Source organism: Phalaenopsis equestris, unplaced genomic scaffold (genome assembly GCF_001263595.1).
Source record: "Phalaenopsis equestris unplaced genomic scaffold, ASM126359v1 Scaffold000251, whole genome shotgun sequence".
Taxonomy (NCBI): Eukaryota; Viridiplantae; Streptophyta; class Magnoliopsida; order Asparagales; family Orchidaceae; genus Phalaenopsis; species Phalaenopsis equestris.
This window is the reverse complement of record NW_018164693.1, coordinates 1,532,043-1,554,415: the sequence shown is the minus strand read 5'-3', so window position 1 is coordinate 1,554,415 and position 22,373 is coordinate 1,532,043. Positions and strand designations below refer to the sequence as shown.

Here is a 22,373-nt window from a genome sequence, read left to right as displayed (position 1 = left end):
TAATTATTCATATTTGAGCCACTTCCACTTGTTATTCCACGTTCTACCGTGAAAACCTAACCTTGCTAGTATCTCTGATCATTATCGAGAGTTTTTTCAAGTGAGCCCAGTCATTTGAGATGCAATTAACTATAAGGGTTTTCCCTATAAGGAACTTGAAACTCAAGTAAACTAAACTCAATTTAATTTTTGTATTAGATAAGGGAACTTGTCAGTCACACATAAAAGATTCGCAGACCAAACAGTTGTCATAAATCTCTTAGTTTACAGAATTGTCATCGTCGAGGTATACATTTATCTTTCGGGAAGGTGTAGTATTTGTGATATCGGGCACGATTATGCAAACTATTAGACCAATGAGATCTATTTAGTCTTATTTTTCGAAAATTAAAACGTACATATTTTCAATACCCAAACTATATACCTCTTATATATTAAATTAAATTTAAAAATTATTTTCAATTTTCAAAAACAAAAATAAGTTGACCGACATAACATTAGTAGGATTGTTAACGATCCAATTTCGAGTCGAGTTGGGTCTGCTCAAAATCGGGTCAAAAAAAAATTCGATCCAAAATTTTGGCTCATAGCTTGACTTATTTATTTCGATTTGAGCCAACATTCGAATCAATTTTCGAGCAATTAACAATCTTCGAGCTAAATTCACAACTCTAATCATCACCTCGGGAGTGAGATACAGTCGGAGTATCACTCGACCCTTGACACAACTCTATATGAGAAAATTGGAGACGCTAGAGGCTATACCAAACAAAACTCTGAATAAAAACTAACCCTAGTTTCTCGTAAAAGCAAATTTATAATAATATGATAATTATGAGTAGATCACTTTAATTGAAAGAGGTATTACTCCATAGGAAGAGTTGAATAGCTCTCACGGACTCGGGACCGAACCAGTGCGGGCCGCAGATGGGCATCAGGCGCCCCCACCCGCATCAATCGCCCACTCCCGCTTTAGGCAAGCTAAAAGTATACTTGATGAATGATGCATGGAGCGAAGTTTTTTGTTACCGAGTGCTTTAACTATCCCTTGGATGCATCTTATCTTTGAAGTCCCCCACTTCCAAATGATCTACACCGCTTAGGCAGATTCTCGAGGACTTGTGACGGATGTTCTGATTCAAGCTGAAATATTGATCTGGCCTGAACTTACAGTTCGTGCCCTTTTGGAGGTACCCTAAGATGGGCATTTATCCGATTATTGGATAAGATGGTGGGGATTTCTTCCTCATTGATTAAAGGCTCAAAACCCTCACAATCGAAACTGTAAAAGTCACGTTTCAACTACCAAATAATTCATTGTGACATTGAAGCGGTTTTTATTGAAGAGTCATGTGACATGGATCTTTTAAGATAATATGTGATACTCAGTCAAATTTATTGTCATGTTTTTTTGAGATATATGCATCTATGCTAAACAAAGGTGTTATGCACTTTCGGCTTGGTTGTACATTGGGCTTTGTCAACCTTCGTATAATATTTTTTTCAGCTCAAAAACCTCACAATCAAGCGCACAAAACTAAATAAGCAACCAGTCAATTGAATTAAAAACACAAATATAATGACAAATAATAGAAGATTGATGCTTTCCCTTCCATTCCTTCTCCCTGTTAAGCTTTCCTGTTCAATCAACTGCAGTTTGTTGTTTAGCTAGTTAATGCACTTTTCCAGAGATTTTTGAAAATCTGGCGCTTTTATTTTGAACGTTGTTGTTTGGAGGTTTTCCTAAACCTTTCTTGGCCTTGGTTTCTTGACCTAAACGGAGAGGAAGGGCGTTAAATTAAGGCGGGGGCGGTTTGCTCCTATAGTTGTTGACAGAGAGAGGAAGAGAGAAGAATGGTTAGGAGAGATGGAGAGAAAAAAACTTGAATCAGGTTTATTGGAACTTGAAATTTTGATTTTTCTTTGCAACAATTGATATTTTGTTTACATCAAAAAATGTAATTAAAATTCTAATTAATAGGAAGACAAGAATATCTCCTTACAATTCAAAAGACTTGACTTCTTTGAACCAAGGAGAGAGTTTCTCCTTAAAATTTGAAGTCTAAGCTAATTTTTGTATTCTAGTTATTTGCATACCAATATTAGGTCAACCAATTCTCTAGCTTAAAATTTAGTAATGAATAACAACAACAACAACAAGCCTTTATCCCACTAAGTGGGGTTGGCCATATGAATTCTTTTTCTCCATTGCATCCTATTGAATGTCATATTTTTTTTTAATTCTAATAAATTAAGATTATTTTTTATACATTATGTCTTAGTCTTTTAGATCTACCTCTGGCTTTCTTACCATAAGTTGAATCTAAAACATCTACTGTTCTAATCAGATCATCAAATTAATGTGACCAAACCATCTAAGGCGACTATCTAATCTTGTTCGCCACTGAGTTAGACCAACCCTATCACGGATATATTAATTTCGTCTTTTTTCTCTAAGTGTCAAGCCACTCATCCACCTGTGCATTCTCGTCCCAGCAACACTTAACTTTGTTTTATGCTTCTCTTTTAAAGGCCAACATTTTGTGCCATAGAGCATTGCAAATCTCACGACATTCTTATAAAATTTTTCTTTCAGCGTAAGCGATACTTTTCTATCACACAATAGGCTCGATTCATTCCTCCTCTTCAACCAACCAACTTGAATTCTACTAATAACATTCCCATCTAATTATTTTCTTTCGGTGTGAATTTTAGTTCAATTATTATTTGCTTTGTTAATTCTTATTAAATTACAAAATAAGATTTAAGAATTTAATAATTTTCTTAAAATGTATTTAACTAAATTATAAATTGTTGGTGTTAAAATTTAGAATAATTTTGGAAAAATATTTATATTAATTAACATTATGTAATGATTTAATTAGAAAAAAATAGTATAGTAATGAAAATGTCTAATCAGTTAAGTGTAGAATTCTTGTGAAAGAGTGACAGGATTGATACAAGTTAATTAAATATGATGTGATATTAGAAGTTAATTAAACTAAATGTGTTATTTTGGGTTCAAAAAAATGGTTAAATTGATCTGAGGAAAAGGATAGCAGATGATACTGTTGAGGTTGATAAATGTGTTTCATTTTACAATAATTCTGTTTATTTATTGTTTCTCGTCTTTTATTTTAGATGCAAAAGTACATGCTTTCCTTTAAATATTAAATGCAACAAAAATGAATAAAATATGATATACACATATATATAGAAGTCACTCCTGGATGGTGTACTGACAAGAGAATGCAATGTACCCGTGCACGAAATAAAAATGAAAATGAAAATTGAAATGATTGTCTGCATTTATAATGGGTTGGAAATGATTGAATAGATATTTTTAAAAAAATAACATTTAGATAGTGACTCCCAATTATGAAAAGTGTAACCTAAATAAATGAAATGAAATTATTTTTTTTTATTACTTTTTTTTACTACATAATATTTTACTATTACCCTTTTTTCACAAAAAATATTTTAAAATGATAATTATTGTAATTTTGAATCATTTGTTCTCTGAGTAGTTTTAACTTAAACCTTAATTGCTAATATTTTTGCAAGAGAACAATTTGTAAATTAGATAGATCCAAAAGAGTACGTGTATAAGCATCGTGGAGCGCAAGCTGACACGTATAGTGAGTTAGTTTTTATTTTCTATCAGTTTTTAAGTATTTAAAAATCTATACAAACTAATTGAAACTTTAAGTTTTATGAAATTAAATTATGAGATATGTTTCCTCCATTTAATTTGATTGTCAGTTTCCGCCTTGATAATTTCAAGCCCCGGGCTGGGTCCGACAAAAATAAGAAATTGTAATTGTTTTATGCCCTAAAAAGCCTAATATTATTAATAATCAGGTCCCAAGTTCGTTTAAAATCAGAAATCATTTTGAAAGTTCAAGTAGATAACAAGCATGGGAGTGCCAACAACAGAAGTAACACGATGATAAAAATGCCAACTGTTGGATCACCTGAATAAACAACGACACCCACCAAATGCTCAAATCATGGATATATATTTCTACTACAGTACCTCTGATTAATTTTATTTTATTGTAAAATAAAGGGAAGGAGAGTTCCAAGCCCCTGATCTTTGAGTCACTTCAACGTTTCCAAAGTCAAATTCCATTCACATTCGAACACTTGCGTTGAAGCAAATTAGCCCCAAATGAAGAACTGGTGAATGTAATTCACAAAAATAGGTGACGCGTTGGAAAACTGCATACTGTGGTCTTATTCATGGGGATTCGGACAGGAATAAATAAATTTTTATGCAGGAAAAAGTAGCAATAAATGAGCTAGTGAGGGAATTAATGAACTCGGCAGTGATGCATTTTATAGTTCTCGTGCTTCTTCCTGGTTGACTTTAGCCTGAGTCTCAAATCAACTATTCCTGAGGAGGAAGCTGTAGACCCATATGTGATGTGCTAGAGAGTTGTCTTTTATGCATTCATCTTATGACAGATTTGGTAAGTCTTATTTTTGCCCATTTATGCTAAACTTTTTTTATTTCATAGGTTGTTTCCCCCTCTGACTCTCTCTCACTCTCTCTACATCAAATATGTCATTCTATATGTTCTTTGGAAGCAGGATAATATCATTTAATTAATTTTATTACCTTTTTTTTTCTGAAAATGCTCAAATCTTTTGATGCTAGGCGTTGTTTGCACCTGATATCAACTTGATTTCTTATTTGATGCTCATTATTTACTTAGTTTGTGTTTTTGATTTTGCTGTTAAATTCCTTGACAAATAGATAGATTACAATAAGGATGGAAATTGTGAAAGTGTGGCTGCAACTAGGGCTGTTCAAAAAGCATGTCATTCGCAAACAACTTGTATTGGCTCATTGAGTAGTTTTGTGTTTGATTCGTTCGTTAAACAAACGAACCAAACATAAATAAATTTTTGAGCTTGATTTATAAATGGGCCAAATACGAATAAAGATTTGTTCGTTCGTGTTCAACTCGTTTTATATTGTATTTAAAAGTGCCAAATTAGATTTTATTTTTTTAGACTATTTATGTTATAAATATTAAAAATATAATCTTAGGTGTTAAAATATGTAAATGCATAGGATTTTCCAGGCATGCATGTTAATGCTTCTGAAATCCTATTATTTACCCGCCCCACCCACACTGTTAGCAGGTCTTGCTACCTAAATTAGATGTGTAAATACATAGGATTTGGCTTGCATGCATGTAAATGCTCCTAAAATATCCAACAGGCACAACAGAGGACCCGCGCGACGCGACATCACTATGGCTATAATTGCATCGGGATTTCTTAAGTGCTAGGTACTTTTTAAAAAGCATATATCTAACATTCTATTTCGAAAAAGTTCAGATCCTTGTGCAGGTGGTATCATCTGCATTATAACGGTAAATTTATTAAAGTTAATTATTTTATAACTTTAACTAAGTATAATTTAATTAATTAAATTTACATTTCGATGAGTTGGCTCAAATTTAATTCTAGACCAACACGAGCCAATTTGAATAAATTCAAGCCGATTATGAATGCATTATTATCAAGTTATTTCAAATATAAGCCAAATACGAACAAAGAATAAATTATTCTAATGAGCCAAATACGAGCAAAACCTGCCCTGAGGTCGCTCAAGCTTGCCTCGTTTATAGGCCTAGTTGCAGATTTTTACAAACATGCTATTTATGTAATTTGGGCAGATGGATAGAATACTTCATTCTTGTTGCTTAAGTGAAATCCTACAAACTTTATTCATCTGCAATTAGCAGGCTAGCTCGAAGTAAATTATTTGAAGCTTTCTGTCTAATATCCTCCTCATCTTCGAAGGCTTACCTCTGTTTATGGTTTCCCTTATCTCCCAACATAATTGTGAGACTGTGAGGGAGGTTACACCCGAGGTTACCCCCAACATAATTCACCCTCAAGTACTTTGCTTTTTAATTTCCATTTCTAATTGCTAGGATTCATAAATGCCAGAGTGCTTTCATTTGGCCTAGAAGCCAACATATTTTCTCAAACCCCACTGGGGGCCGCAAGCCACCTGTGGATCGGCACAATTTACCACTGCACTGCTTGTATAGAGCATTGGGTACACAGATATTTCTTGCCTTGTCATTATAAAAACCTTTGTTGCCTCAAAGGAAATCATAGGATCTATTTGAGGTGGTTGTAGTTGTCTGTAAAATTGTTTGGGAAACTATTATTGAGTAAGTTTTTGGTGAAACAACAGAATGCTGCTAAACGACTAGAATGCAGGGTGATGGTTTGGTCATGGAAAATTATTTTAGACAACTTAAAGTTTTTGAAATGCACTAAAAAATTTGATACCTAGTCAAAGCGCTATTATTGTTATGATTTGGAAAGCAAGCCTAACCAAAGGTTGTTCCAAACAGTCCACCTTTGTTGTCGCTTAGATAACTTTGATGGTTTGTGTGGATGCTTTTGTAGCGCCAATTGATGCAGTAAGAAAATTATTTGTCATGAATACTTTTGTCTTTTTTCATAATGGTTACTCTAGTTTATTGGATTGATTTTGCTTGCATTTAATTTTGTAGTATCTGATTGTCCTATTCAAATCTTATTATTCATCTATCATGATTTGAATTAAGAGGATTTAAAATAATTTTATGAAAAATAAATTCTTATTGTGAATGAACGGTGTTTCATCTACTATGAGACTGATAATTGATCATATACAACAACACGGCAAATTTTTATCCCACTAGGTGGGTTGGCTACATGAATCCTTTTTCTTCATTCATAATTGATCATATCCGAGACTGAAATCCTTCCGGAAGAGGCATATACCTTGTTTAAGAGTGAAGCTTGCATAGTTCTGCTACTGCTTCTAATCCTTTTTAGTTCCAGATTCTCTTCGATTCTATCTCCTATATCATCTTTTATTTTTCCTTAAGGTTCCAAGTTTGTTAACCTATTATCCTTGTAGGATTTTTACTTTGAAAGTTAGTTCATTAGTGCTGATTTCTTGCCATCTTTAATTTCCTCTTGATTCACTCGTGAGTTATTTACTTTTCTTATTACATCCAAATGAAGAACCCTTTTTTATCCTTTTTTTTTTCTCTCGGGTTTGGCGATTTTTGGTCCCAAGTCTTTGAGGAAGGTTATCAGATCAAGCGTCAGTATAAGACTTTTGTCAGATAAATGAAATAGTTACATACTTAAATTTGTTAGCGCTAAGGCATTATGATTTAACCATAATCTTTATGAGTCTCGTCTAAATATTATGTTGTCCAACTAAATGGCGTGTCATTTCGACATATCTCATCTAACAATTTTCAATCAGAACCCATTAGAAAATCACTAGTCGTGTTCTTTTTTATTGATTATTATATCAGTGTGCAATATTAGTAGTAACTCATCTTGCTTTAGTGTCAATTATGTTTATAATAATTATCTCATTTCCTAACTTGTCCAAATTTTTAGCTATTTTTAGTGAATACCAAAATGTAATAGAAATTGTAGATTATAACTAATATATCTTCATATTTAAATTTCTAACTCTTGAGTTATCTATTTATTGATTGGTTTTCAATTTCCCTATGTACGCGCCTGATTGTGTTCAGAAAATTTGTCATTACATTTTGTTGCTTGTATTTTATTAACACATCAGTTTATGATGGTCTTTAATTGACATTATTCCAAATCGCACCTTTTTATTATTATGTTCCCTTATCAAAATTAATCTTGATTCTTCTTTTTCTTGAAGTAACACTCTCAAAATGTTCGATGCTCTTTCATCTGAGCTCTAGTTGCTTCGATTAGAGATCTATATAACACGATCCAACTTCTACAAGTTCGTGAAGATAGAATTAAGATGGATGAAATCTAAAACAACTTGGTGAAAAATGAGATTTGTTTGCGTAGGATTGGCATTATGTTATGCGTGGAACGCCTGGAGCCGAACCGGTCCCTCTTGGACTGGTTGAGAGCCAACCGATCCAGCCGGGCTGACCCTTCCCGCAAATAAAAGCAAAGCGGCCCTCTGCCGCAACAACCGAAGGAATCAAGGCAGAAGTAGGGTCCGCGAGGGGCTTAATCACTTTAGGAGGAAAAATTGAAGGGGCTTTGGAGGGAAAGTGTGGAAGGAAAGTTTTTGAATTGCTGTAGGAGGATTCTATTAGGGGGAGTAACCTAGGGTTTATTTTTCTGGATGCATTTGTTGTGGTTGGTGTGCTTTTTCTTCTTTTGATGTTGGTCCTAGCGACGTTTGTGGTGTGGGAAAGTCGTTCTGCCTCTCGAAAGTAGATCATCTTTGTATCTTGCTTGTTTACATTTGTTTTCCACAAGAGAAACTCTTATTTGAATTGATTTCATCCATCAATCGTCGTTTCATTATGGTTTTTTTGTTGATTTTGGTGTCAAGGCGTATCAAATTGGTATCAGAGCGTAGATCTTGGTGGGATGACAACAAAGAAAGTTAATGTGCTAGAAGGAGAGGTGGAGCAAATTCGATCAAGAATGGAAGAAAGGTTTGCTACCAGGGGGACTGATTTTCTTCTATTGAAAGTCAAATGAATGATGGATTTGAAGGCATAGGGGAAATGCGGAAAATGATGAATAATCATGGAGATACAATCCACGGCCGTGTCGATCGCTCTAGCTGCAAATCCTAATCAAGGTTGATCATAGAATCCTTGGCTAGGTTATAGGGGATGGAGATTGAGCGAGATTATAACGAAGAAGACATCATTTATCTACAAGAGCGTCCCCTTAGGATTCTGAGAGGAGGGGGAGTGGAGACTGTCGATGGAGGGGGAAGGGCCAAAAATTGGAGAAGGGATGGTGGAAAGGGCACTGAAGTGTATGATGGAAGACGTAGGGAATTGGGAGTGGGATATGACTATGATCACAGGAGGGAGTTTCACCCTAGATACATGGGGGGAAATTCTGGAGGAGAGGAAGTTGGGGTGGAGACGTAAGAGTCAGGAATCTGAAGTTGCCAATCTTCGAATGGGAGGATGCAAATGGATGGATGTATCGGGTTGCGATCAACGGGTTGAATGAAAAAAAGAAGCTCATGGCAGTGAGATTATGCTTGGAGAGGAAGGCTTTAGGGTGGTTCTAGTGGATGGAGTCAAGATATCTAATTCACTCATGGGAGAAGTTTAAGGATTGCTTGTTGAAATATTTCCAAGTCATTCGGGAAGGAGACATACACGAGCAATTCTTGCTCTGACTCAGGAGGGGACGATTATAAAGCACCGAGAGAAATTTGAGCTTTTGTCAGGGAGGTTGAGGGGGATTTTTGCAGCAGACTTGAAAGGGAACTTCTTAAAAGGTTCGAAGCCCGACGTGCGAGTGGTCATCCGCTCTTTGAGATTGTGTGGGTTAAGAGAAATGATGGAGCTCACCCAAATGATGGAGGATAAGAAACAGGTGAAGAAGACAAGCAGAGTCGACAACACCTGGGGAGTCCACAAGAGCGTTGTGACAACCACTACATCGAGGACCCAGACAATATCATTTCAGAAAGAGACACCAAAGGAGAAGAGTACAAGCCACTGACCTGAGGGTAATTTCAAGCATCTCATAGATGCAAAAGTGCAGGACAAAATATCCAAAGATTGTGTTACCGCTGTGATGAGAAATTCGCCATAGGACATTGTTGTAAGAAGCGTGCCCTTCAGGTTCTCTTAGTTCAGGAGTAGGATACATAGTGAGGAATCAGAAGAAGCAACCGAGGAGGAGCACCTGCATTTGGATGTCGCGGCGGTCTCCCTCAGTTCGATGGTGGAATTTACCCCAAATCACACCATGAAAGTGAGGGGATGGATCAGGGAACAATCGATTGTGGTGTTGGTGGATAGCAGGACCACACATAACTTTATTTCAAATTAGGTTGTGGAGAAGCTAGGGTTGAAGTTGGTGACAACAGGGAGTTTTGACGTCATGATGGGGACATGGAAGGTAGAGAAAAGTAGAGGAGTTTGCAAGGGACTGGTTCTTACACTACATGGTCTACAGGTGGTGGAAGACTTTCTATCTTTAGATTTGGGTCGCACAAATGTGATTATGGGAATGAAGTGACTGAAAATATTGGGAGAGATGGTGGATTGAAAGTCTTTGACGATGGAGTTTCAAGTGGAGGGTAGGAAGATGGTGCTGAGAGAAGATGTTAGCTTATGCAAAACCATGATATCACTCAAAACCATGGTCAAGTCGATTCGGGGAGCAGAGCGGGGTTACTTGGTGGAGTTAAAGGCACAGTTTCTGGAAGGGGTCCAATAGCTTTACAACAGCTTACTGATGTTTTCCAGCAGCCAAGCGGGTTAACTCCTCAGAGGGAGCACGGGCATGTTATTACATTAAAGGAGGGTGTTTCTCCCATCAACGTCAGAAACATACAAGTACCCCCAGATTCAGAAGGATGAGATACAGAAACTGATCCGAGAGATGCTTGAGACTGAGATTATCAGGCCTAGTGTGAGTCCTTTTTCCAGTACCATTTTATTGGTGAAGAATAAAGTTGGTAGTTGGAGATTTTGCGTGGGCTATCGGGCTTTGAGTAAGGAAATGGTGTTGGACAAGTGTCCTATTCCTGTGATTGATGAGTTACTGTATGAGCTTTATGAAGCAGTTATTTTTTAAAAAATTGTTATTAAGTCAAGGTACCATCAGATCAGGATGAATTCAACAAATATGTACAAGACCGCATTCAAGACACATGAAGGACATTATGAGTTTTTAGTGATGTTATTTGGCTTCACCAACACCCCGACGTCATTTCATTACCTCATGAATATGATTTTTCAACTTTATCTTCATAAGTTTGTCCTGGTTTTCTGTAGTGATTTTCTGATCTACAATCATGCAGAGGCAAAACATTTAAGGCACTTAATGATAGTCCTGAAGATGTTGAGAGAGCACCAGTTGTATGCTAACTTGAAGAAATTTTTTTTGTACAATTACAGGTGGAGTACTTAGGACATGTGACTAGAATGGGGGTAATAGTAGATCAATCCAAGATTGAAGTATGGTTGATTGACCCTTACCAAGGAGTTTGAGGGAGTTGAGAGGATTCCTGAGTCTCACCGGTACTATTGGAAGTTCATGAGAGGATATGACACGATTGCATGACCTTTGACGGAGCAATTGAAGAAAGATAATTTTAAATGAGGAAAAACGACAACACATGTCTTTGAACAGTTAAAGTAGGTCATGACTAGTGTACGGATATTAGCACTTTCAGAATACAGTAAACCATTCGTGGTGGAGATGGATGCATTAGGTATGGATTAGGAGAAATGCTCTTGCAAGATCAGTTGTCGATTATCTACTTCTGACATGTTCTTACATCCAAAGCCAGGCTAAAATCAGTATATGAACAAGAATTGATGGCCATTGTCTTGGCTATTCATAAGTGACTACCCTACCTATTGGGACGACATTTTTTGGTCAGGACAAATCAGATGAGTTTAAAGTATCTTCTAGAGCAGCGGATGGTTACCGAGGAGCATCAGAGATGACTTTCCAAACTATTTGGGTATGATTTTGAAACTCAATACTGGTCAGGATTGGAGAACAAGACAGCTGATGCATTGTCGAGAACGGTGGAGGAACCCCAATTGACGACCAAATCGGTACTCAGGTCCTAGATTGGGAGACTTTGAGACAGGAAAGCGAAAGGGATGAGGAGCTGAGAAAAATAAGGGTCAAATTACTGCAGGATCCGAACATTCATCCGGAATATGCATTGAGGGAACAACAACTGCTCCACCAAGGGCGATTCGTGCTAAGTGGTTAGAGTATATTCCCAGATTATTACAAGAGTTTCATGGCAGCATGATAATGGGACATTCAGAAGTGCAGAAGACCGACAACCATCTGACGACAAAGCTTTATTGGTTGGGGATTCGCAGATACGTAGAAGGCATGGTGGCAAAATATGATGCGTGCCAACGACACGAGTACTTTACCACGACACCAGAGGGGTTACTACAACCATTAGCATTGCCGGAGAAGAAGAAATGACGATGAATTTTATCTAGGGGTTGCTACGGTCAGAAGGGTTCACTGTGAATATGGTGGTCTTGGATCGGGATCACTCAACTAAGTATGCACATTTCGTTCCCTTACAACATCCCTACACTGCGGTCTCAGTCACGACGATGTTTATCCAGGAAGTGGTCTGTTTTCGCGGGGTGCTAGAATCGATTGTATCTGATAGAGACAAAGTGTTCCCCAGCCACTTATAGAAGGAGCTATTCAGGTTGCTAGGGACAATCCTTAAAAGGAGTGTCGCATTTCATCCCCAGACCGATGGGCAGACGGAGGTGGTCAACATAAGTGTGGAGACATACCTGGGTTGTTTTGTATCCGATACACTGAAGCTATGAGCTAAGTGGATTGCATGGGCCAAATATTGGTATAATACTTTGTATCACACCGCAGCACAGACAACCCCTTTCAAGATATTTTATGAATGGATCCACCTCACTTGATACATTATGGGCATAATACCATACGGGTATCCAACGTTGGAGGAGAAGGATAGGATACTGTCAGAGCTCAAGGGGTATTTACTGAGAGTCTAACAAATTATGAAGAGGAAGGCGGACAGACATAAAAGGTGCAATTTGAACTAGGAGACATCATCTACTTGAAATTGAGGCCCTACCAATAGAACACATTGGCTAGGATGAGAAATTAGAAATTGTCACCGCGATACTTTGGGCTCTATGAGGTGCTGGCACAAATTGGGACAGTGGCCTACCATTTGAAGTTACCACCATCGTCCACATTACACCCAGTCTTTCATGTATCCCATCTGAGACGTGCGATTGGAGATCATACACTCTTGTCTATACTACCACTGTCATTGACGGAGGACTTGGAGGTGATTTTGGAGCCGTTAGATATCGAAGAAATGCGTCAGAGAGTTGGGGGGGGGGGGGGGGATTGGTTAAGTGGAAAGGTCTGTCAGACAATGAAGCAACGTGGGAGCCTTATGAGGTGATCCACAAGCAGTCTCCATCCTTCCACCTTGAGGACAAGGTACTTATTTAGAAGGGGAATATTGTTATGCATGGAACGCCTCAAGCCGAACCAGTCCCTTTTGGACCGGTCAAGAGCTAACCGATCGGCCAGCTGAGCCGACCCTTACTGTGAACAAAAGCAGAGTGGCCCTCAGCTGCAATAGCCAAAGGAATCAGGGCAAAAGTGGGGTCCACAAGGGGCTCAATCACTTACTCTAGAGGAGAAATTGAAGGGGCTTTGGAGGAAAGCGTGGAAGGAAAGTTTTCGAATTGTTGTAGGAGGATTCAATTAAGGGGAGTAACCTAGGGTTTATTTTTCTGGATGCATTTTTGTAGCTGTTGTGTTTTTTCTTCTTTTGTTGTTGTTCCTAGCGAGGTCTAGGGTGTGGGAGAGCCGATCTATTTCTCAAAAGTAGATAATCTTTGTATCTTGCTTGTTTTTATTTGTTCTCCACGTGAGCAGTCCTTATTTGAATTGATTCCATCCAACTATCGTCTTTTCATTGTGTTTTGTTCGCTGATTTTGGTGTCGAGGCGTATTACATTATCCAAAAACTTTTTAACATTTTATGTTGTAGCTGTAACTAGCATTTATGGGGACCTGGGACATTGGGTAGTTGCCTTCTAATGTGCTCATATTTAAATAAAAAGATATCCATGCTTGGTTTTAATATTTGGCATGCAAGGGCTCCTCAAACTTGTTGGAGACACGTTTTCTAGCATTAATTTTAGGAGGGATGAAAAAAGGGAAATTTCAGAATACTTACAGTGGTATAGATCCTGATCTTCATTGTACCTGATTAAGGCGCTAGTTGAACCTCCTTTACTACCCAAGGGTTCTAGGCAAGTGTGTGCGGCAAAGTTCATTTTTGCAAAAAAAAAAAATTTCTATAATTTTAATTGATTTAACTTCATTTTTATTGACGAAGAGGTTGCTTTGGACAATCTGGAGATCTTCTGCAACCTTTCTATGACAGGCCAAGGAAAGACCCCTTGCACATTATAGTTAATGGTTTGGGATCATTGTATAATAGTGTTCATCAATCCTTTTATGTTTATAATAGCATCATGACTAATACCATAGTAGGACCTACTAATTGTCTTGTCTATTAGCTTTTGAATATGAATTCCCATCAATTTCGCAGATGCTAGGATATCAATTACTACTATAGGGCTATACACAATGCCCCACTATCAACAATGACCATCTTTTGATTTAAATATGAGCACATTGGAAGGCAATTACCCGCTGTCCCTCTAGATGCTAATTACAAGTATAACATAAATGTTAAAGTTCTTGGATGACGTCTATGATCATTGAATTTATAAGAAAATGTTGGTATAGTATTTTGTTATTTTTAAGGAATTGAATCTTAAGAAAATGTTGGTATAATGTTGACATTTTAAAATTTTACTCTTTTAGTCAAAAGTTAGTAATGGTTAAGTGGGCTGAAGCTAATTCGATTTGATATATAAAATTTGTGGTTTATTAATGAAAAGGAAAGAATCCAAGCATATTCTTGAGCATTTTAAATTATTTATATCAAAATTTTAATTTGAATATTTGTGATTAAAGAACTTAAAGATAAAATTATTGCAGTCGTGAAAAGATGAAAATAGTAATCTAAAAAATTGTTAAATAATGGGTTTTGGAAAAAAAAAAAAGAATTTAATAAGTAAAATAATGATCTGCTTTAATATTGATTAAGTCAAAATAGTGAAGTAGACTAAGCTTTGAAGAGGTTGTCTAAATATAAAGCCTTAGATGTAAATGAGAAACTTGTTGAGATTTGGAGAGGTCATAAAAGATGTTGTTTATTATTATTATTATTATTATTATTATTATTATTATTTTATTCTTTTTTTTTAAATAAATTGGAGCAACAGCATTTTGTTACAAATACTTGAGGATCTAAGGTGTTCAGAATTATGATAAATATAGAAGAATTAAACTTGTGAGTTGGATAAGAGAGTAATGGAATACAGGTCATAAAAAAAATAATGTAGGTTTATTTTGATATATCCTAAATGGAGGTATATAAAAATTCTTAAAGATATATATGATGGATCACTTACTAGTATTTGAACTATATGTTAAGTCATCGAAGAATTTTCAATCATTGTAGGATTATATGAATGATCAATATTGAGTGCATATCTTTTATATTGGTTAAATAAATACGGTCCCTTAACAAAAAGTTAATTCAATAGAGAAAATATTTGAAGAAAATATTATGAAGGACAATTCTTGTAATGATTAAATAAGATGGGTTGTTAAGGTGGCATTTATTGAAGATAAAGATAGTAAAAGATGAACTTACGTGATTTAGACGCATGCATTGAAGGGTAGAAATATGCACCGATTGTGCAAGTAAATAAAATCAGAGTTCAAGAACTGGAGGTAAAAGGATTGACATAAGATGAAAGATAGAATTTTTTTTCTAAAAGGTTTGTAAAGAGTGTGTTAATACCTATTATAGCACTCACTAAGAATGAATGTAAAATAAGGATCCGTGAAGCCAGCACCAAATAGTCTGTGATAAGGTTAATAATTGTAATGATGGCACATTATATTATTGTTCACATGAACAATAAAAATATTATTCAATGAAAGAATGAAAGGTAGGTGATTTGGACTAGTACAATAAAGGCTAGATATATGCACCTATTAGTTATGCAAATCACATAAGAGTTGAAGGATTAGAATGAAAGTGGATAGACATAAGGTAATAAGGATAGAAGTTGTCCTAAAATATTTATGAAGAGTATTTTAATACCTCTTGTAATACTCATTAAGAATGAATAGAAAATAAGTATCCATAAAGCCCACCCTAGATCATTTGGATAAAGCTAATGATGATGATGATGGTTCTTTTACATTATTGTTCCCCTGAACAGTAAAGTTATCATTTAGCAATCTTTATTGAGCAATAACCTTGGCTTGTCTGATGTGATTCTCACTCTTTCGACATCCTTGCTTTCTTCAATAAAATCCACAGGAATTCAAATCAACAACTAATTTACAACCATTCTCCATTTGAATTTGAATCAACAACTAACCACAACCAAGTTCCATAATATAATCAATCAACCACTTTAAATTGTAATGCAAAATATTCCACTAACATTATATCCACTTTCCAATAAATCTTCATCTCATCTATTTCAAATACTTCATTGAAATTCGTCAACCAATCCCCAAATAACTTCATGAGTCGTTATCGGCAGCCCTCTAAAACTTAATCCAACACAATCTCCTCCAAATTCTCCAAGGAACAATAAATTGTCGCTCCCTCCACCACTTCACCTCACATTCAAATTTAAATTTCGCTCCTCATCAAGTCATCCCTCATCAAGTCAACCCCTTCCCGTCACCTGCTATTCAAATTTTATATCTCAAATCCTCACCCTCTACTTTGTATGCACTCCAAGCTCTTTGAACAATAATATTACTAGTCCTGTGAACAAAAAAATCAATATTCATCTGAACCGAGATGATGAGTATAAAAAATTAGACAAGTGATAAAAGAAAAACGAAAAGAAAAGAAAAGAAAAGAAAAAATCCTTCTACATTATATCAACATCCATCTACTCGTAAGGATTTTTGTATATTGTTTAAGAACATCAAATTTGAATGAAGTTTTGATTGTATATAATGACGCAGCTCCAGTGTTGAACCTTGTATTGCTACTACCAGACAAGTATGTGATATTACTTGTAGAAAATGTTGTGCCCTCATTTCTTGTCTGTCTTTGAATTTGTTAGGCATTTTTTTAAAATTTAGTTGAGTTTATAAGTGATTCATTAACTATTGTTGGTAGTTTATTATTTTTATCTTTTGCAAATAAGAGAATTCTGATTTATATAAGACATATTTATGGTATCATAAAGTTTTTTATTGTGGGTGTGAAGCCCTTCTTGATCTACTAGGATTTGGATGCTTGATCAGACATACGACTTGAAACCCTTGCAGGAAAGTCAATATCCTTGTCGATGTGAGATTTGCTTTTATTATTATTATTATTATTATTATTATTATTATTATTTGGTACTTTTATGATTGCACTTCATCATCCTTGCATGGGCTTTTTTTATGTTATTTATGGGTCCACCATTCTCACCTTATCTTTGATCGTATGGAGAGGGCTGAAAGTTCAAAAGTTGGATAATTAATAATGAAAGAGATGTAAATCTGACTGGATGATAAACCTCCAACGTGTTAGGTTGAGATGAGGGGTGGTTTTTATCATCTCATCCTGTGGTTCACTAATGGGAAGTTAAAATGAAAATAATTGACAGCCACATATGCACTCCTGCTACTGGTGATTAATAAAGTTCGCATATTGAAACACCAGAAAGAAATGTTCATATACTAACATTTTTGCAAAAATTCACTTTTTTTTTTGCGCTTTGGTGTTTCATTTATAATCATGTAACTGTAATGAACAATTTTCCACCTTCGAGAAACTGTTTAATTTTTGCATTTCTGAAGGGTAAACTCTTATATTTATATTAAAAAACCAAATGTAAGAAGAGAATTTTTACTTTGAAAGGGTTGTACCCCACATATTTAAGTGCGGAGGTTTAAAAAATGAACATAATTTGTCAACCATGGAATAACAACTAATTAATGACATTTGTTTGAGCTAAGTCTATAGATCCTCCATGTTGACCTCATTTTTTGTGAGGTCTCTTACTCTTCTTAGAGCCTAGGATCTAGTCTTTAGGGTTTCCTCCTACCGACTCTCTTAGAGAACTAGCCTGGTACCCACACCGATTAGAAATTCGAGCCACTTCTTGACTCATTGCAGTTTCATGTGACTGGTACTAAGATCATCAACACTTAGTTGAGTCAATTAAAACCGGCGCGATGAAACTCAAGTCGAGTACCCTTTGGATCTGAAATCATAGGAAAGCCCATCGCGATCTCCTCGCGCTTGCACGATGCACGAATACCACAATTTAAGTTTCAACGCACACAATTATTGAAATTCACGTCTCCCGCACCCGTAGGAGGCTTTATGATCAATCACAAGCTATTATTTCAAAGGAATTTGACTTTGATGTCTTTTCGACCCGACCGTCGGCGAAGTCGTCCTGGCGACCCTGAATGACGAAACGGACTGCGCCAGCACATCCGGAACGTCGAATTTAGCTAGGGGAGACACCCATTTTGATATGTCAGATCGTGCGTGAATCGGGGGGTTTAACTACTTTATATTATATTATTAATATAATATAAGATATGTAAAAGAGGGAGGGGCTTTTAACCTTCCCTAAATCCCTAATTCGCCTCTACGTTCGGCTCGGTTCCCTTCTTCGTGCCTGGGCTTGGATTGAGCCCTAATCGCTTGTTCTTTTGGGATTATTTCCCCTCTGCGTGTAACGAGGAGTTCACCTCGCCTCTCTCGACATCCTCTGCCCGAGCTGCGGCTTCCTGAAGTTTCTTGTGCTTCGTCTCGCTAAGCGGGAATCCATTCACAGTAGGTTGACTCTGGCGCTCTTGTTCCCTGAGGCACGAATGTGGCAATCCTCCTCCTTTCTGATAGTTCATTCCTATGTGGCATTGGCTGCGATGATTTCTTCCTGTTGGGACGAGCGCTGGGTTGGCCTCCCCTTTGGAGAATCTTCTTTTTTTTGTTTCCTCTCTTCTGCGTGTATAAGAGGCCGTTGGGGAGTTTTGCTGTGAGGTTACGAATTTTGGGAGCGTGGGAGAGACTCTGCGGGAATCGTTTATCGGCTAGGTGCTCGTGAGCTTGGAGTCCTGGAGTTCTGTGGCTTTGCTTGTGAACTTGAGGTTCAGGAGTGTTGTATCTTTTGTTGATTACAGCAACCCGAGCAAGGTATGTTTCTTCTCTTCTGCTCTTCTTCCCTGTTCGACACATACTGGAGACATTAAAATAGGGGAATGCATGTATAAGGCTTCGTTTTGTCTTAACTGGTATTTCATAACGACGTTGCCATCAATTACTAGGCTTTTAATGTTTTTGTTGGGTCTGCTTTAAATGGTCTAGGCTGGTAGTTGAGATGGTCGATACCTGTGTTTCTCCGTTTCCTATTATTTCCTCTTGTTCGAAATGCATGCTGAGGGAAAATTTTACTGTCGGGGGGCTTATTTATGTTTCCCTGCTTCCTGTTATCATATTCAAACTACATGTTGGACGACATTGGCATGCTTAATTTTCCATTACTAGAAGCTTTCAAAAAAAGAAAGAAAGAAAGGGAGGTATCTTTGAAAGGAATGGCTCGGTTTGGCTCCATGTGGTTGTCTTTCCTGTTCGAATACATGTTGGAATTATTTCTTCCTTTGAGCAGCTATTTTGGCTGCTCCGTTTTGCTCCCTTTACTACTCCTGTTCAAATACATGTTGGAATCTGTTTTTTGTTTTGAGCAGTTGGTTTTGGGGCTTGGTTTTATTTCTTGTTATTCCCCCTATTCAAATATATGTTGGAGCCCGTTTTAAAACTTTAAGAAGTTGATTTTGTGGTTCGGTTTTGTTCCTTATGTTGTTGCCCCTCTATTTGAATCATATGTTGGATGAAATGTTGTCTTTTTTTTGAGCTTTTGAAAAAGGCTTATTTCAGGGGGGGTTTATTTTTGTTCCTTGTTGCTTCCTCTATTCGAAACACATGTAGATGGTGATGTTTGATTTTTGGAACTCTTAATAGTCTTGTTTTGGGGCCCTGTGTTGCTTCCCCTGGCTGTGAGCCCTCCTGTCGGTTCCTAGGTGTGGGTGTAGAGTTGGTGTTCTCTCCTGGTTGCTCCTGGTCGTGAGCCTCCCTGTTGTGTTCTCTTGTTTGTGTTGGATGTTAGCTGGTGGCTTCCCCCTTTGGGCTGCTCGTACCCGTGAGCTTGTGGTTGTTGGTTTGGGTGTTAGCCGGTGGCTTCCCCCTTTGGTTGCTCTTACCCGAGATCTCTTGTTTGTGTTTGTTGGTTCCTTTGTGCGCTTGTTTGGTGGTCCCCCTTCCTGTTCCTGGTCGTGAGTCGTTGCCTGTGGTTCCTTTGTGTTGGGAGTTGGTGGCTTCCCTCTGTTGCTCCTACTTGTGAGCTTTTGGTTGTGATTTCCTTATGTTAGGCTCGGTTTTGCCCTCCTGGCTGCCCCTGGCCGTGAGCACTTGTTGGGTTTCTAGTGTAGTGTTGGGTTTGTATGGCATTGGAAGCTTTTGGTTTGAGGTGGAATAGAATGCTTTAATGTTGGTGAAATGGAATATTTCAATTCTGTTAAGAATTGGAATGCCCCTTTTTGAGGAATGATTTGCTAAATATATGGAGATATTTCAAGACCCAATTCTGCGGGCTGAATTGTTTGCAATAAAAAAAAAGAAAAAAAGAGAAAAGATGAGAAAGGTTTGGGAATAGTTTGGAGGTCTCTAAATTGTGCATTTTGGGGTTGTTCCTGGCTAGCATCGGAGAGAGTGGCGAGAGTGTGTCCATCTCATTGTTCATTCGAGGAGTCCCATCGGGTGGATGTTTTAGGCAAATCCTCCTACCCCTTTGGCTTTTCTTCCCTAAATTGATTTTGGAGGTGTGTTAGCCCTCTTTTTTTTCATTTATTGCTTTTTGGTTCTCTTTTCTTGCTTCTTGGTTTGGGTTTTAGATGCTTATGTCCGATACATCAGTGTGCGTATATAGCCCTGGCTATATATGAAACTATCAAGCAAGGTTGTAAGTTAGACAGTCGTTTTGGGGTCTTAGGCCTTGATGATAAAGGCATTCGGTGATAGGGAGAAATAATATTTCATTCTATGACATCGGGACCTTATTTAGGGACCCGATGAAATGTAGGATGGTAATATTATCCACCGACACCAGGCCAGCAGAGCACCCTTGCCTTCTTAGGTTGTTGGTGCTCTCGGCCCGACGGTTCAATTGACTTGTGGACAATCATATTTTTATAAAAAAAAATGATAAGAACATATACGATAATAACAGATACACTATTTTCTAAAGTATTTTGACTACCAAAATTGACACTACTTTTCTTGTATGCATGAAGCCTACACGCATGTTAAAATATAAATCTTAAATAATATAATTCGATTGTCCTCTTGTCAATCGCCGGTATTGGGCTAAGGAGTACCCTCTTAAGTTGGTATAGTAGGATTCTTAAGTTGGTATAGTAGGGTATAGTAGGATACTTTTCTAGTTGAATGTCGAGCTCTATACATACGGGTGACAGATAGTTGCCTTCGGAGTCCCTCGATAATACCTAATTATGAGTCTAGCATGACCAAATGCTTACGGCTTTCTTTCTTTCTTTGAATTTTTTTTATGTAATTTCCTATGGTTTTATTGAAATCGGATTTCTTATGTGTTTTCCTACGGCTTTCTCGAAATCTTTGTAAAGCACTTGTGATTTTTTTTCTTCAGATTTTCTTTGCGTTTTCAACGGTTTTCTTTCTCGAATTATTGTGGATCTTCTGTCGCTTTTTCTCGAGCCTTTTTCAGGAGTCGTCGTTCCGTCAGGTGTGCAGGTTTGTTACTGCACATACACATAATTCATGCCTGTAATACTACTATTTACTGTTTACTGCGTTTCTTAGCATGTTCCCTTTTGTAACTCATGTTGTTTCTACAGACTTGCAGGGGACTTTTAGGTTAGAGGCCAGTAGGACACCTGGTTTAGAAGGTATCCCGTAGCGAGCCACTGACCCAATAACTGTACATTTATACACACCACAATCCCGAACTCATAATCGATACGTTGAGGATCTTAGAGTAGTCTTTCCAAGAAGCGGAGTGTGGAAGCAAGCTGACGGAGGGGGACGATCGATTCGATACCACGACGACGAGGTGTAGGATGTCTCTTTAGAATTAAGGTCCAATTATTGGATAGTTGGGAAGTCACCGGGGTTTCTTCGGATCTGTGACATCTCATACCTTTCACTCCATTGACTCCCGAAAATAGCTGTTTCTATTTTGAGTCATTCCCTTTTGATTTTCTTATATTTAACATTGTAAACCTAAACTTTGTAATCTTAAAGGCAACCACTGATCTTAATCGAGTATTCTTAAGTGATTTTGGTCATTTAAGATGTAATTAACTATTGGGGCTTGCCTCTATAGGGAACTTAAGAACTCAGCTTAATATAAACCTAAGAACTCAGCTTAATATAATTAATATAAACCTTATTTAATCTCTTGTGTTAAATAGGGGAGCTTGTTGGCTTATAAAAAAAAAGTTTCGCAGACCAAACGAACGTCATTGATCTTTTAGGTGGTTAAGTCTATCAATAAGTAGTATGCATTTCCTTCGGGATAGTGTATAACTTGTGGTATCACGCTCAGCCTCCTAAACTATCAAATACGTGAGGCCTGCTCAGTCTCACTTTTCAAAATTAAAATAATATTATTTTCTAAACTTATAATTATAATCCTATATAGATA

General features: G+C 37.0%; 1 protein-coding gene across 2 annotated transcripts in view; it reads left to right on the top strand.

The window, feature by feature from the left end:
• Positions 1-22,373, top strand: part of LOC110024322 (homocysteine S-methyltransferase 2-like) — a 68,621-nt gene that overhangs the window by 35,317 nt on the left and 10,931 nt on the right. Inside the window, exon 7 of one of the 2 annotated variants that reach the window (XM_020724218.1) lies at positions 5,231-5,300. The exons of the other annotated variant lie outside the window; for it this stretch is intronic. Coding sequence (XP_020579877.1) covers positions 5,231-5,293 — 63 coding nt within the window. The 3' untranslated portion in view covers positions 5,294-5,300. Of the gene's footprint in view, positions 1-5,230; positions 5,301-22,373 lie in introns of those variants that run through there. 2 annotated transcript variants of the gene reach the window in all.